We start from the raw sequence: 16,132 nt of genomic DNA on the forward strand, positions 1-16,132 counted from the left end.
AAACATTTTTTTTCAAAATGAATCAATTAATAGTGCAGATCCAGCAGAATTTTGCACTGAAATCCATTTCTCAAAAGAGCAAACAGATTTTTTTATATTCAATTTTGAAATCTGACATGGGGCTAGACATATTGTCAATTTCCCAGCTGCCCCAAGTCATGTGACTCACATTGAGAAGGAAAAACAGCAGCCTGCCAGAAAGCATTTCTCTCCTAAAGTGCAGGCACAAGTCACATAACCAGGGGCAGCTGGGAAATTGACAATATGTCTAGCCCCTTGTCAGATTTCAAAACTGAATATAAAAAAATCTGTTTGCTCTTTTGAGAAATGGATTTCAGTGCAGAATTCTGCTGGAGTAGCACTATTAACTGATGCATTTTGAAAAAAACATGTTTTCCGATGACAGGATCCCTTTAAGTTAACTTTTATTACGTTATAGAATGGCTAATTTTAAGCAACGTTTTAACTGGCCTTCATTTTTTATAGTTTTTTTAATTATTTGCCTTCTTCTTCTGACTCTTTCCAGCTTTCAGGTGGGGGGTCACTGACCCTATCTAAAAAAGCAAATGCTCTGTATGGCTACAAATATATTATTACTGCTACTTCTTATTACTGATCTTTCTTTTGGGGTTCTCTCCTGATCATATTCCAGGCTCGTATTCAGATCAATGCATGGTTGATAGGGTAAGTTGGACCCTAAAAACCAGATTGCTAAAATTGTCAGCTGGAGAGTTGCTGAATAAAAAGATAAATAACTGAAAAAAATGAAAACAGATTGCAAATTGTCTCAGAATATGACTCTCTAGTCTACATCATACTAAAAGTTAATTTAAAGGTGAACAGACCCTTTAAGAAGACTTGATTCTTGGCTTACTTTCCTTTCTTTCGCCCCCTCTGCTTTATAATTCTGTGGAATGTATTTATTATAGGTTGGACTGGAGAAATTCTCCTTCCTACAAGGTTCCAGAAAGAATTTGCCTGCAATATAAAGCTCTAAAACATATTTTCCTCTACACATTTGCTAGCTAGATGCAGCAGTCTGCTTTCATCAGTAAATGCATTATATTTAGAAGCATTGTGCTTATTCATTATTTACATGCCTGTATTTATGTCTGAAGTCTGCAGAGCTGCATTAACAAACTCCCAAACAGAGTAACCCTTTGTCTTAGAACTACAGATTCACTGATAGCATCTATAAATGTCATTCATATGGGCCTCTGCATTGCTGTACAGCACCATAAGAATGCCATAACAATGCTGTTTATGGTTCAACTGGTAAAGTAGAACATTTTAGGTTCAAGTGCCCTTTTTCTATTCAGCATTTGGTCAGGGGCTCCCTTACCTCCTCACATGATGGCAGATGTAGGATATAGGATTTCATTGTTTTACTAGATTTGCATAAATATTTAGAAGAGGCTAAGTTCACCTAAAATCCCTCTCTTGCTGATTCTAAGGAGCCTATTTATTAACATTCAACTTTCTAATTTAATCCTGAATCACATTTTTTCTCAAAAAAAATAGATTTTTTTAATTTCTTTAAAACAAGAAAAAAAATTAAGATTTATTAAGGGCCCATTTACTAATCAGAGTCAAAGTGAATTTTCGATTTCAAAAACTTCGAATTTACAGTATTTGGCTAAGTTTTGAGAAGTCTAAGGATTTTTTGGTAAAATCGTAAGATTAAACCGTACAATCGTACGATCTTAAAAATTCTTCGACTTTGAGTGTCGGACTGCCCTATTCGATGGTCGAATTTTGAAGTTTTTTTTACTTCAAAATTCGACCCTTGATAAATCTGCCCCCAAGTGTAGAAATGACACAAGTAAAAGAAGTCAAGGTCCTATAGAAGTCAATGGGAATTGTGCTGATCCTGTCGGGTTATTTTTTAGCCATGTGGACTTTTAGAGGTTTTCAGATTTTTTTCCCGTTAGTAATTGTCTAAAAAAATTTGATTTTTGTGGTTTTCCTATTTTTTTGGTGCATTGTTCAGCTTTTTTCTGTGCTTTTTATATCCGGATCATTTAATAAATGACAGGACATTCACGATTTTAGAGAAAACAAGTTTATTCGAGGTTTCTAAAACCTTTGAAACCACTAAAACAAGACTGTTGATAAATCGGCCTCTAAGACTTGGCTTCCAGAATCATGTACACCAATAAATGCCCCAAATACTCCTCTAAATATACTTTAGGATTAGCACCTGGGGGGCAATATCCATTTTAAATGCTAAATAGACTTTGTCTATATAATAGACTTTGTTGGAACAGCATTAAATGACCTTGTATTTATCTTACTTGATCATTTAGATTAATATCTCATTAATATCTTACCATCACAAGTAAAATCCTGAATGGCCACATCTTGGATTGGAATCTCCTTCAAGAAATAAGGTTTTTGACAACGTGGGTTTCCGCTTACAACCCTCTTCTTCCGTAGCCACTTTCCTAGCCATGCAAGGTGGCAGTTGCAATTAAAGGGATTTGACAGCAGATTGCTGAAATAAAATCGTAAAAAGAGAGAGAGATGCAAATTAGTAAGTCAAAAAACGCCACTAATAAAGATATAAAATTCATATGCTTTGTAGTTTTATATACTGTATCAGTAAAACATCACCACTTCATGAGTATGCACACTGTAACAAACATATCATTTAGAGCTGAAATGAATGGAGAAGCCAAACAGACATTATAAGACTTCATTTAAGAAAAATTTGCAATATGTAGTCATAGATTTCCTGTAGGGTGAACAATTCCCTCCTGGAAGGAGAAATGATCAGGGTGTTCTGCAAGTATCTAAGCAATGCAAGTATCTAAGCAATTGGAGCAATATATATCTAATAAATAGGGGGATCACAAGCAGGGCCTAAACTAGGGGTAGGCAGAAGAGGACCCTGCCTAGGGCACAACAATGTGGGTGCGCTGTTCAAAGGTCTTCTGCCTACCCCTAGTTCGGGTTCGCTCCCCTGCTGCTCTTGCATCCCTCCTCTATCATCCCCTCCCCCCTCTGTCACTCCCCCTCCCTCCATCACTCCACTGAACCTTCCCCTTCGTTGCTCTCCCCCTTTTTTTCTATTGTGGCACATGAGCACTCGCGTGCGCACACATACTGGGGTGGGGGAAGCCAACTGGGGTGCCTAGGGTGTCCTGTAGGCATGGTCCAGCCTTGATCACAAGTCCACAACATCTATTGCAACACTCTAACACTTACTAAGGGAATTGATGGAATAAGTGTAATTTTACGGTGTGAGGCCGAATTGCACACCACTGATCATCTTGCCCTTGGCCTAGTATTGCCATTAAATTGATTTTGTTTAGCTGTCGGCAGCCTAAATCAGTTCCAGGTTTAATACCAAGAAAAACCTAGCACTGGGTTATGCTTTACACTATGTTGAAAGAGGCAAGAGATTTCTGTATTTGTATCAACTATTTTTGGTGGAAAATCACATACAAAAAAAAAAGTATTGGTTTTTCTGTGAAACAAAAAGCATGGTGAAAGTCTACCACAGATTTGCAAACATTTTCACCACTTGCAAAAAAAACCTGTACTCCATAAAGCAGGCCTATGATCCGTTATCCGGAAACCCATTATCCAGAAAGCGCGCTCGGTTTCTGAATTCTGTTTCTGATTTCTGTAATAATAAAACAGTAGCTTGTACTTGATCTCAACTAATATATAATTAATCCTTATTGGTGGCAAAACAATTCTAATGCTAATATGATATTTTATTTGTTTCTCCAAATTATGGAGAAATCTCCATATCCAGAAAATCACATGTCCCAAGCATTCTGGATAACAGGTCCTATACCTGTATATGTATGTGGAAATGGACTACTGAGCACATATACCGTATATACTCGAGTATAAGCCGTCCCGAGTATAAGCCGAGGTACCTAATTTTACCTCCAAAAACTGGGAAAGCTTATTGACTCGAGTATAAGCCTAGGGTGAGAAATGCAGCAGCTTCTGGTAAGGTTCAATCAAAAAATTGAGGGTTTCTGCTCCCATTGGAGGTGCCGGGGTCTCGTTTTTGGATGCCGCGACCATTCTTGGATGCCGGCAAATATTCTTGGAGACTATTCTTGGACGGTGGCGACTATTTTTGGACACCTGCGACTATTCTTAGGCGCCGGCAACTATTCTTAGACGCCGCCAACCGTTTTTGCGCTTGACCCGAGTATAAGCCGAGGTAGAGTTTTTCAGCATATTTTGGGGGCTGAAAAACTCGGCTTTATACTAATATATATCATATATTTATACTAATATATATGCTTGTATACACATTGCAAAATGCACAATAAGTTGATATGCTTAACGCTGTAAAAAGGTGATTTGGTAAAAAAGTGTGGCATATTGCATTGCTTGCTACAGGTATGGGATCTGGATAATGGATCTTTCTGTAATTTGGATCTTCATACCTTAAGTCTACCAGAAAATCATATAAACATTAAATAAACCCAATAGGCAGGTTTTGCTTCCAATAAGGATTAATTATATCTTAGTTTGAATCAAGTACAAGCTACTGTTGTATTATTACAGAGAAAACAGGAAATAATTTTTAAGAATTTGGAATATTTGGATAAAATGGGCCATTCCGTAACTCTGAGCTTTCTGGATAATGGGTTTCCAAATAACAGATCCCATACTTGTAATAAGAATGGATGGGTATATCTACTGTAATTTCCTAATGAAGGTAAGCCAGGAAGGAAGCCACACATAAATGACTTTGTACGATATATTCATTAAGAAGTAATACTTACATGGTCGACAAAGACACCAATGTGTCAAAGGCTCCCGGAGTAATGGTTGTGATACGGTTGTCATAGAGAGAGAGCAGCCTGACGGAGCTCAGGCCAGTGAAAGTGTCGTTATTAATACAGCTCATCAGGTTACTCCTCAGCATTCTGCAACACAAGTCAGAAGAGCAGCAAACTTAAATGAACCACAACAGCAATACACCTGCCAAGTTATTCATTTTAGCCAAACCATGTATTTTTCAAGCACATCACTTGGCATTACAGATACAACAAGGGATATTGGCTATAAATATTTAATACAGTCGTACAGAATCAGACCTATCCTCGAGTGAAATGAGTTATCTTTGTCTGGAACATTTCAGCTCACAGGGATATACACGGGCTCTGTCTCTTTGGCTTAGCGTCTCTTCTTTTTCAGACACTGAATAATGTGAACCACGTGTGGCCGATTTTCTAAGATGATGGCGCAGGTTTGCTAAAATTTAAACTGGGGAATCAAAAGATCACAATGGTGTTTAACGAACTGAAACATTTGTAAAAAGAAAAAAAAAAGGCTTGTGTCGATTTGTCAGAACCTATTGTATTGTTTGAGCATTTACACGCCATTCTGTTGAATGGGCTGCTGAGCGGTGGTGTCCTTCCAAATTCTTAATCCCCAATAAAAACTGCAAATGGGGATTAATGATCAGGACAAATCTTTTCTGCTCCGGAACAAATTGCTCCAACAGGAAACACATTATTCAATAGGATTGGATAGAATGAAATATTTAACGCTGTTGTATTGTCCAAAAGAGGCTTTGACGAAATAGCCGTGTTTCCTATTCAGTGTGACCGGATAAGTGATATAAACATGGCAGCATTCCACTGGCACTTTACAACACACAATGGGCTTGTTTGCCCATATTGCTTTACCCAGAAATGACTGGCCCTTTTACATCAATCATGAAATTCTGGTACCACTGGCAGCAAATTCAGGCATCAAATATTATATTCCACTAAGCACAAGCCTTTATCCTGCTGGGCCCTTAGACGCACTAGCGTATCATTTTTACTAGCTATTCAGCAGGGCCCAGCAGTGCAAGTTTTCCCCTTTTGAAATGTTTTTCTATTAGACTCCTGCCAACAGGAACATGATTTATTGTTTCACCTTTACTAACTACTGCTCAGTGTATTGCTGCTCAACTAACATGAATATAATGAATCAGTTGTACAGGCTGATACATTAAATAGCTTTAAAAAGGGGTTGGATGGTGTTTAGCAAGTGAGAGAATACAGGGTTATGGGAGATAGCTCATAGTACAAGTTGATAGTCCGATTGCCATTTTGGAGTCGGGAAGGAATTTTTTCCCCCTCTGAGGCAAATTGGAGAGGCTTCAGATGGGGTTTTTTGCCCTTCTCTGGATCAGCTGGCAGTTAGGCAGGTTAAAATGCAGTTAAAATGTTGAACTTGATGGACGTGTGTCTTTTTTCAACCTAACTTGCTAAACTATAATCGGGTGTAGGCTTCAGTGTATTGCTGCAATATAATTGGGTGCAAGTATAGGGACATTGTAATATGCCCGGGGTATTATGTATAGAATTTACTGTCATTAAGTGCACCTTCCGTTTACAGGTTTATTTTTCTGATTAGAAAGTATTGCCAAATATACGCTGAGCAAGGCAGGTTTAAATGTATTCGGTTTCTACTCTTGATGGAAAACAATTATATAAGAAACAAATATAAATGCCGCACACATAGGGACAGATTTATCAAGGGTCGAAGTGAATTTGTGGGAATTTTCAAAGTAAAAAAATTCGAAATTCAAAGTAATTTTTTGGATACTTCGACTATCGAATAGGATACTACGACTTCGAATTAGATTCAAAGTAAAAATAGTTCGAATATTCGACCATTCGATAATCGAAGTACTGTCTCTTTAAAAAAAATGTCGACTTCAATACTTTGCCAAATTAAACCTGCTGAAGTGCTGCGTTAGCCTATGGGGACCTTCTACAACCATTTTCTAAGTCTTTACACATCGAAGTAAAATCGTTCGATCGTACGCTAAAATCGTTTGATTCGAATGATTTAATCGTTCGATCGAACAATTTTACTTTGAGCGTTTGATGCCCAAATTCGGTGAAAAATACTTCGACTTCGATATTCGAATTTGAAGTATTTTAATTCGATGGTCGAATTTCGAAGTATTTTTTACTTTGAAATTCGACCCTTGATAAATCTGCCCCATAATAATTCTTTGGAATTTTGCACCAGAACTATTTTTGGGAGGGGGAATGTAATAATCATTAACAGAAAAAAATAATTGCAACATCAAAAAACTATTGGGTTGAGCAAATAAGCATTTAATGACCTCATCCGCCAGTAGAAGAAAGATTGCAGATTTGTACTAGTAAGCAGTGTAATAAAAAAAGTCCTTATTTTGTAGTCAAATGAATATACTATACCACCTTTAAGCAGACCTAAAAAGGCGCTATGTGCAATTCAAATTTGCAATGTCTAATGAAGATTATTACATTGCAAAATGCTATTTTTTTATTCTAATCTATGCAAAACAAAATCTCATTACAACGTTCACAAGAATTTCACCTTTGGGCCAGATTCAATTCCGTGAGAAAATGGTTTATCATGTGAAAACTCACGGATGAGGTTCAATTTGAGAGTCAATTCAATTCAGAAAAAAAAAGTATCTCACTGCTTATCACAGGAAAACTCTACCGAAGTGTATGGCAAATAACACTGGATTTGGAGAAACGTTTTTCTTCATATACAGTTTTACAGCATAACTCTCACTCGGAATATGTACATATGTTTCAGCAGGTTCTCCAAACCTTTGCCATCACTTGTTTCTTTTCTAAAAAATAATATGTCTGTTATTTGTTGCTTAGAAGATGTTTAGAACAAAGTTAACCATATCCAACTGAGCCCCATCAACACTCCTGCAACAGATATACACATATTCAACTCACAGTGTCTTGAGGCCAACCAGACCCCTAAACATTCGCCCATGAACAGATTCCAGCTGATTCCCTGTCAACATCAGCTCTTGCACCCCGGCAGCTCCATCAAAAGCACCCTCACGGATATCTTTGATCTTGTTATTACTTAGATTTCTATAAAAAAAAAAAGGGGAAGCATAAAATATTCTATAAAGTAGCAGTAAAAATAATGTTTAGAAAATAATACCATGAAACAGACACTCAACCTGGAAATGAAATGGTGTTATTTTGTTTCTGGAACATTTTTTTCCCAATGAAAATGTATTCACAAAAAATGTAAATGTAAAATGTAAAACTACAACCAATTAAATAAGAGCTGTACAAGGGAACAGCAGCAAATGGAAGAGCTCATTTTTGTGGTTTACGAAGACCAGGAATCACTTAAAAGAGTAATTATACAATGGAACCACAGTAATGAATACGTTAAATCTCTTAAACACAATAAACTTCTGTAATATAACAAAATGTTTACTTGGTAATGAGAAGATGTGTGCTTTGTTTGTAGCTTTCATTCCTTCATTGAAAGCAGCAATTCGCTGAAAGGCCATTTTGATTTCCATGAGTCATTGCAATATTAGTAAACAGGGAAATGAGGCAATTACATGACAGTATATTTTAAATGCACATTGCCTTAAATGTATGGCTTATGTTTGCTACCGAGTCCTTTTCTGCCAACAGGCTTGCAGAATTATTCAATTCATCCTTGTTGTGTAGCTTTATGAGTACAAAAGTTTCCATGTTCATCTTCATTTATGAAATGTGAGTTCATTAACGCAGTATGATATCTTTTTACAGTACTTCATATTTATAGTCTTTAATTATTATAAGTGCTGGCAAAGAATTTTGTGTTTAAATGAATCTATCATTCTGGATAAAAAACTAAGACAGTCATTGCAATATAAGTTTTCTTAGAATTAAGGAGCTTTCATGTCCAGGATTCTTACACCCTATCATAGGCATTGTTGGGCACACCATTTCCCAATTAAAAGAAAATCCAGATAAATTGTCCTACTATATGGAGCATATTTATCAAAAGTCAAACTTGAATTTTTGCCAAAAGTCAATTTTTTTGGGCAAAAATCACAAATTCAAATTTAAGTCACCAAATCTTTGAGATTTATTAAGAGCAATAAACTTGAATGAAATAATTAGGCATCTTAAAACTTTTTTGGCAAGTTCATGTCGAAGTCTGTTAATTGTTTTTTTTGAAATGTAAGATATTTTTTTTAATTTGGGTTTTTGAGATTAATTCAAAACTTGACAAACTCATTGAAGATAGTAAAACAATTTCACTGTATTAGTGGTTTTCTAGTGCTTTTAAGTGTTAAGGATATGTAGTGAGTTAAATTTTAGACAACACTTACCCCAAATTGACAGAGTGTGAATTAATAATGGATGATCTGCATAAAATATATGTCTATGTTTCTTATCTAACCATGACAAATATAGTAAATGACTACTTGTTGCTTGTTGTTTAATTTTCACCCATAATTTGGTATCAATATGGTGAGAGGAATCAACTATTCAACTTAAGGGTTCTTACACACGGGTGGTTTTTCCTGTGCTCCCCTGAGTTGTGATTTCTTCAGTTCAGGCGTAGGGGAGCGCAGGAGTAGATGCACTCAATTATTTTGAAGGGGGCTGTACCTTAGGTGGGAAGCAGCATGTTGCATTTCACCTGCGTTCGTCGCATACATGCGTCTGTGTGAGTACAGCCCCCTTCACAATAATTGAGTGTGTCTACTCCTGCGCTCCCCTGCGGCTGCATGGAAGAAAATGCAACGCATGGAAGTGCAGGTAAAAATGCCCGTGTGTAAGAACCTTAACACTGAGGCAAAATAGTAAAGGCAGCAGTTGGGTAATGCAACACCACCATGCCTACTGTCCCTGGTCACTTGCATTTCCTGACATTGTACCTGAACCCGAGTATCGAATGATTATTAATCCGCCCTTCATTTAATATTGCTTATAAAGTCAATTGTATATAGTATGAGGCTATAGAAGAAAGTCTTTCAAGCAGAGAAGCAATAACATTGAATAATCACAAAAAATCGATTAGGGCAAATTAATTTAGAGATTAGGTTTAGCCACGCTATGTTCATCAACACTAAAATGGTTCAGAAAAAAAATACTTTCCCTAAAAGTAATTATTATTTAATTTGAAAACAGATGATAAAAAACTGATGAGTAGTAAAATGTATGTCTGAAATTAGAAGGAATATGACAAACATGCTATTTAAGTAGAGAGTAAATCATCAAGTTCTGTTCTACTTACATTTTCCGTAGATTTGGTAACTTCTTGAATATTCCTGTAGCTTCCAGAACAGTGATTTCATTGTCATTCAGTCGTCTAATAAACACAAACAGAGTCAAAAAGTTACATGCATCAAGTATGTTTATTCAGCCCTACTATTTTTTCCTGTGTCTGTCTTCAAAAAACCCCAAAAACTTGCTGCCCACTGTCAGACTGGGACACCAGGGGCCCACCCAAAAACCTTAGACCAGGGGCCCACCATTACACCTTAGACCAGGGGACCACTCTCAGTACAAATCAACCTCTATTCTCCTAGTCTGTTTTCTTTATACTATAATCAATTATTTCATCTATTTAGCCTCTTTGTTCTCATAGAAATAAGGAATGGCCATGAAATAGGCCAAAAGTTTAGCAGCAATAGAATTTCAGTGCTCAAGAGAGTGCTGGACTCCATAGGCTTATAATGAAATTGCACTTCCCTTGTAATACTCTCTAAAAATGTTAAATCTATAGCTTTCAGTGCTCTGTGCCCCTGTGAGTACTTACATAATGGGAGCAGTTCAGAAAAAAAACTGCTATGGCATATAAAACAGATATATGTACGGCTGTAATTATTTCTGCCAGGATACCTGGTGCTGGTTTGAAGGAAGTGAGCCTTATGAAGTTCACAAGAATTCCTATTGTATATTCCTATTATATTTTTTCTATAAATCACTGCTACATCACAACAGGGATCATGTTAAAAATTAAGGCACACGACTTACAGGTCTGAAGTGTATTCTGGTAAATAACTGGGTATTCTGGAAATCTTTTGATTTGAACAGTCAACAATTGTTCCTTCACACCGACATTTTTCTGGGCACACAAGATCCATAAAGCAATCCCCACTAAACTTGCTTCTGTAATCTTCCGAGCCTGTTGGAAATATGGAGGTAAATAAAGCTAATGAAATGTTGAAAAAAGGAAAGAATGGCAGAAATAAAAGGTGCTCTTGTAGGAATACATATTTCAGTGTTCTCAACTGGCTAATGGGCAGATTTATCAAAGGTCAAAATTTGTATTGATGTGAATTTTTTTTCTACTCTCATAAATTCAAATGTACTAACAACCCGAATGGGAGGTTATTTACTGGAGGTAGGACAGCAGAAGGGATTAGAAAAAAACCTTTATAAAATGATTCATTTTCGAAAGAATGTGTATTTAAGGCAAAATGTTGCAATATACATGAATGACGGATGATGGATTCCAAAAACGATATTTATTTTATTTAGGGAAAACCTGTGTTCCACTAGACTATCAGCAAAGCAGCACACAGTATAGACAGTTTATGAAAATACTAAACAACAAGGAAACCAATAATTATTAAGTAAAACCTGGAAAATTGTGAGTCTAATAACCCCAAATTACTGTGTTAAATTGCACATCTTGAGACAAACAAATTAATCAGTTACTAGAGCAAAATCCCAGGTAATTTATTAAAACGCTGCCTCAAGCTACTAAGATTTCTGGCAGTGTATTAACGATTTCCTAAAACTAAACACAGATTACAATAATAAACATGCTTTAAATCTCAAGTGGTTGCAAAACATTTTTTTTTTACCCATTTTTCAGAATTTACAAGCCATGGTATTGGTGGCCTTGCGAGGCTTCCTTTATTCCTTCCTTGATTTCCTTGAAGGAAACTAATAAATTCTAATTTTCATGACTTATTCCAAGTGCAGTACCACAAGGTGAAAACCTAACTGATAGCCATGAGCAGCCCATAATTTGACTGGTTCATGTAAGGGGCACTAAATAAAAATGTGGTGTGTTTAAGAAAGTCTATCAGAGAATACTGAATGATGCACATCAGCTGGAGGCTCAAGTGCTGCACATACGTCACTGTGTATGGAAGTTCTTAGCATGTTGGTAGATGTTATTAGTCATTGACATCATATATTGGAGATATCGTAAATTATATCTACTCTATGGTATTACTGTGATTTCAGTAACATAACTGGAAGAAAAAAAACTCTCTCGGGTTCACTGATCATGGTAGTGATTATGCGTTCTAGAAATGAAAAACATATTGAGACATTGAAGCAGTGAACCAGTTGGCCATGACCTTTCTTTCATCAGGTAAATAGCAATGGCCGCAGTGTTGTTAAGGAGTCCTTTACATAGAGGCCCATTTATCAAAAGGTCGAATTTCGAATTAATGTGAATTTTGTTTTAATTCGAACATACTCACAGTTTAACATTGAAGAAAATATCTAATAATCAAACGAATGGTTCCGACCTGAAAATACGAACTGTATTCGATTCATACAAATCAAACTTTTCTCCAGAAAAAAACCTGGATTGTCAGGAAGGCTATTAACATCTCCATATGGCTCAACAAACCTCTGCCATTGACTTGTACATGAACTCGACAGGTTTTAGGTGGCGAATATTCAAATTAGGACTGTTTCCATGGTCGAAACGTGATACATCTCACATTTGAATTTATATTCGAATAGGGGGTTAAAAATTAGATTGTGTGAATTTTGACACTCGAAAATTCAAATATACTATTCGACCCTTGATAAATCTGCCCCTCAATCTTTACTATTAGGGGCAGATTTATCAAAATGTGAGATTAGAACTCACCACAGAAAAACTCACCTACTGTATGTTCTATTCATTTCTATGGGATTTTTAGAATTCACCATTTGATAAAAATTCTTTTATAAATCCCACAGGAATGAATAGAAAGTGGGTGAGTTTTTCTGTGGTGAGTTTTGGGGGCAGATTAATCAAGGGTCGAAGTGATTTCGAGGGAATTTTCGAAGTAAAAAAATTCGAAATTCAAAGTAATTTTTTGGATACGTCGACCATCGAATAGGATACAACTTCGAATTTATTTCGAATTCAATTTGGAGTAAAAATAGTTTGAATATTCGATAATCAAAGTACTGTCTCTTTAAAAAAACTTAGACTTCAATACTTCGCCAAACCTTCTAGTCCATTTCTACAAGTCTTTACACATCGAAGTAAAATCATTTGATCGTACGCTAAAACTGTTCGATCAATTTGGTGAAAAATCCTTCAACTTCGATATTCGAAGTAGAAGTATTTTAATTTGATGGTCGAATTTCGAAGTATTTTTTACTTCGAAATTCGACCCTTGATAAATCTGCCCCCTTAATCTCACATTTTGATAAATCTGCCCCTTAATGTTTTCATGTTATAGTCTATTTTCTTTTGTAGTGGTAGGATTGTAGAGTCTTCTTTGTGTACAACGCTATAAAGGAGTAAGTTAAAAGACACTGGCCAAGTTAATATGTCCTACAAGATTATAGATCCCAAGACTGGGAAAATCAAAGTGCATGCCAAGATGCAATTTACAATTTAAACACGAGCCTTGTAACAACTTAGACAGGTGGTTCATCTATGAAGCTATTCCCATCAGGGAAACAAATATGAAATGCAGCCATCTGCTTTTAGGGCAGGTTAAGTGTGTATGTCCATCAGCGTGTGCAAAATGTTGTTATATTATTTCCCTTATCATAACAGAATCAATCATAACAAAAGTCAGAAAAGGCGATACTAAAATTAGTAAGCATGCATTTTTTTCAACTAATTTCTGTATTTTAGACATACTCTAAATCTTAATAATTTTCATGTTACATTTAACACATCCAATAGCCTTACATATACACTTTTGTAGTATATAATATTACCAGCAATATCCCACATCTCCATCTTCTGGGGTGCGTAATAGGTATTACAAATGAATGTAGCTTTGTGCATTCTAATCTACCATAAATAATGTGTATTATGAATACTGTAAATTATGGAAAGGTCTGCTGAAAACCAAATGACGCTAGACCAATTTAGCAAATATAATGCTGTAAAACAAGGATTTTGGTTTCAATGTATACACTGCATCATGCACCAAAAATATATAACTTCATTGTTAATCCAAAATGGACTGAACAGTGACACAAATCAGCAGTGGATTCTAAAATACATTTTATTAGACAAAACGTACATTTGTGGATATATTGCATGTGGTTTATCAAATGAAGACATTGAGGGGCAAATTTACTTATGCTCGAATATCGAGGGTTAATTAACCCTCGATATTCGACTGTCGAAGTTAAATCCTTCAACTTCGAATATCGAATTCGAAGGATTTAGCGCTATTCGTTCGATCAAACGATCAAACGAAAAATCGTTCGATCGAATGATTAAATCCTTGGATCGAACGATTAAATCCTTCGAATCGTTCGATTCAAAGGATTTTAATCCATCGATCGAACGATTTTTGTTCGACCAAAAAAAAAATTGCTAAGCCTATGGGGAACTTCCCCATAGGCTAACATTGACTTTGGTAGCTTTTAGGTGGCGAACTAGGGGGTCTTAAAGAGACAGTACTTCGACTATTGAATGGTCGAATAGTCGAACGATTTTTAGTTCGAATCGTTAGATTCAAAGTTGTAGTCGAATGTCGAAGTAGCCCATTCGATGGTCGAAATAGCCAAAAAAAACATTCGAAATTTGAACTAAGTAAATGGGCCCCTGAAACTAGGGCAGTATCTGCAAATAAACACATACAAAAAAATAATAATAGTTTCCCTTCTGTTTGCTTAAAAAAACTTCTTACATTAAAATACTTCAATGGAATAAAAATATTTCATTATCTTAAAACGCTTTATGTTGTTATTTAGCAGTTATTTGGCAGCCCCACTACTTGTCAATAAATGTCTTCCCTAATGCTTATAAGCATGTTTATTTGTCATTTCTAGAAGGGATGCACCAAATGTATTAGTTATGTATTGAGCCAAATCTTGCACAAAAAATACTGCCAAATGACAAATAGAATAATATGCATATTTTACAAAATAATTGAACAAAATATGTGATGTTCTGTTTCATGTTCCAGAGCTGTAATGTCACATATTTTGGATTCTATTCAGCTGAACACATAGGGGCAGATTTACTAATCGGCGAAAATTCGCCAGCATCCACTTCGCACCCAGCGCATCACTTTGCCAAGCGACTATGCGTTAATTCGGCAATGCGAGCATTTGATAGTGAAGATGCGCTAGCGTTTATTACTGCCTAGCGAAACTTTGCTAGGGATCTTGCACTCAGGTCAATTTGCATAGGTGGGAAATTTGAAGTTGTATGGACGCCTATATGTTAAATGTTGGTTGGCGCATATACTTACAAATTATATTTTTTAAAACACATGTCCAGGGACCCATAATAAAGACAATAGAGTTGTTCTAATGCCATACACACTGTAAAATTATTGTTCCATATGTTTGCAAATGTATTGGGAAAACTAGTTACCCAAAAAAAGTTCAAGTTAGTTCTTTTGCAGGCTGAAAAAACGAAAAGACGCCAGCAATCAGGCAGAAAAAAGGAAAAGACGCCAGCGTTTTTTGGACTTTGATACATTTTCGGCTCACAGAATATAATGTAAGTGACAGAAGATTGAGGAAGATCTAGCTACTTTAATGCACTTCAAGATAGATAAAAAAATACTTTAGTTTTGCTAAAAATTTAAATAATTTCACCTCTTAATTTCCATGATGATTTACCAACAAGAAAAGAATATTTTTTAAAAATATCAATGGGAGAATGTAATATGTGTCCTTAGTAAAAAAAAAAAAAACCTTGCCAGACACCTTTGCGAACAATAGAGACCATGTTTGGATCCTTTTTGACCGATTACAAACCTCAACAACTTGCGGCCAAATGGCTGTTGCGAACTTTAGCAGTGTATGTAATAAAATTTCGCAATAGCAAATGGTTTTTTTGAAACAGAATATTTAAAAAAACTCCAGAGCATGTGATAGCGATAACACACAGTCCAATAATCACCAGCCAATGTTTTTTCATTCAAGCAGCGCTAAACATTTGCAAAAACACCATTTTAAGTAACACATGGGATTTTAATTACATTCCCCCCTAAGAGTAAAATGTAATTGTTTCCTGATTCACGATTTGACTGCTTTAAAGGAATCCTGTCATCGGAAAACATGTTTTTTTCAAAACGCATCAGTTAATAGTGCTACTCCAGAGAATTTCCCAGCTGCCCCTGGTCATGTGACTTGTGCCTGCACTTTAGGAGAGAAATGCTTTCTGGCAGGCTGCT

At 36.0% G+C, this 16,132-nt stretch overlaps 1 protein-coding gene across 1 annotated transcript in view; it reads right to left on the minus strand.

Moving 5' to 3' along the window:
• Positions 1 to 16,132, minus strand: part of LOC108712410 (slit homolog 3 protein) — a 443,629-nt gene that overhangs the window by 71,262 nt on the left and 356,235 nt on the right. The window contains exons 15-19 of the mRNA XM_041588752.1: positions 10,770 to 10,920; positions 10,027 to 10,101; positions 7,722 to 7,865; positions 4,758 to 4,901; positions 2,331 to 2,494 (exon numbers count right to left, since the gene is read on the minus strand). Of these exons, the coding sequence (XP_041444686.1) occupies positions 2,331 to 2,494; positions 4,758 to 4,901; positions 7,722 to 7,865; positions 10,027 to 10,101; positions 10,770 to 10,920 (678 nt within the window). The remainder of the gene's footprint in view (positions 1 to 2,330; positions 2,495 to 4,757; positions 4,902 to 7,721; positions 7,866 to 10,026; positions 10,102 to 10,769; positions 10,921 to 16,132) is intronic.

The sequence above is a fragment of the Xenopus laevis genome, chromosome 3S, assembly GCF_017654675.1.
Source record: "Xenopus laevis strain J_2021 chromosome 3S, Xenopus_laevis_v10.1, whole genome shotgun sequence".
NCBI classification, from domain to species: Eukaryota; Metazoa; Chordata; class Amphibia; order Anura; family Pipidae; genus Xenopus; species Xenopus laevis.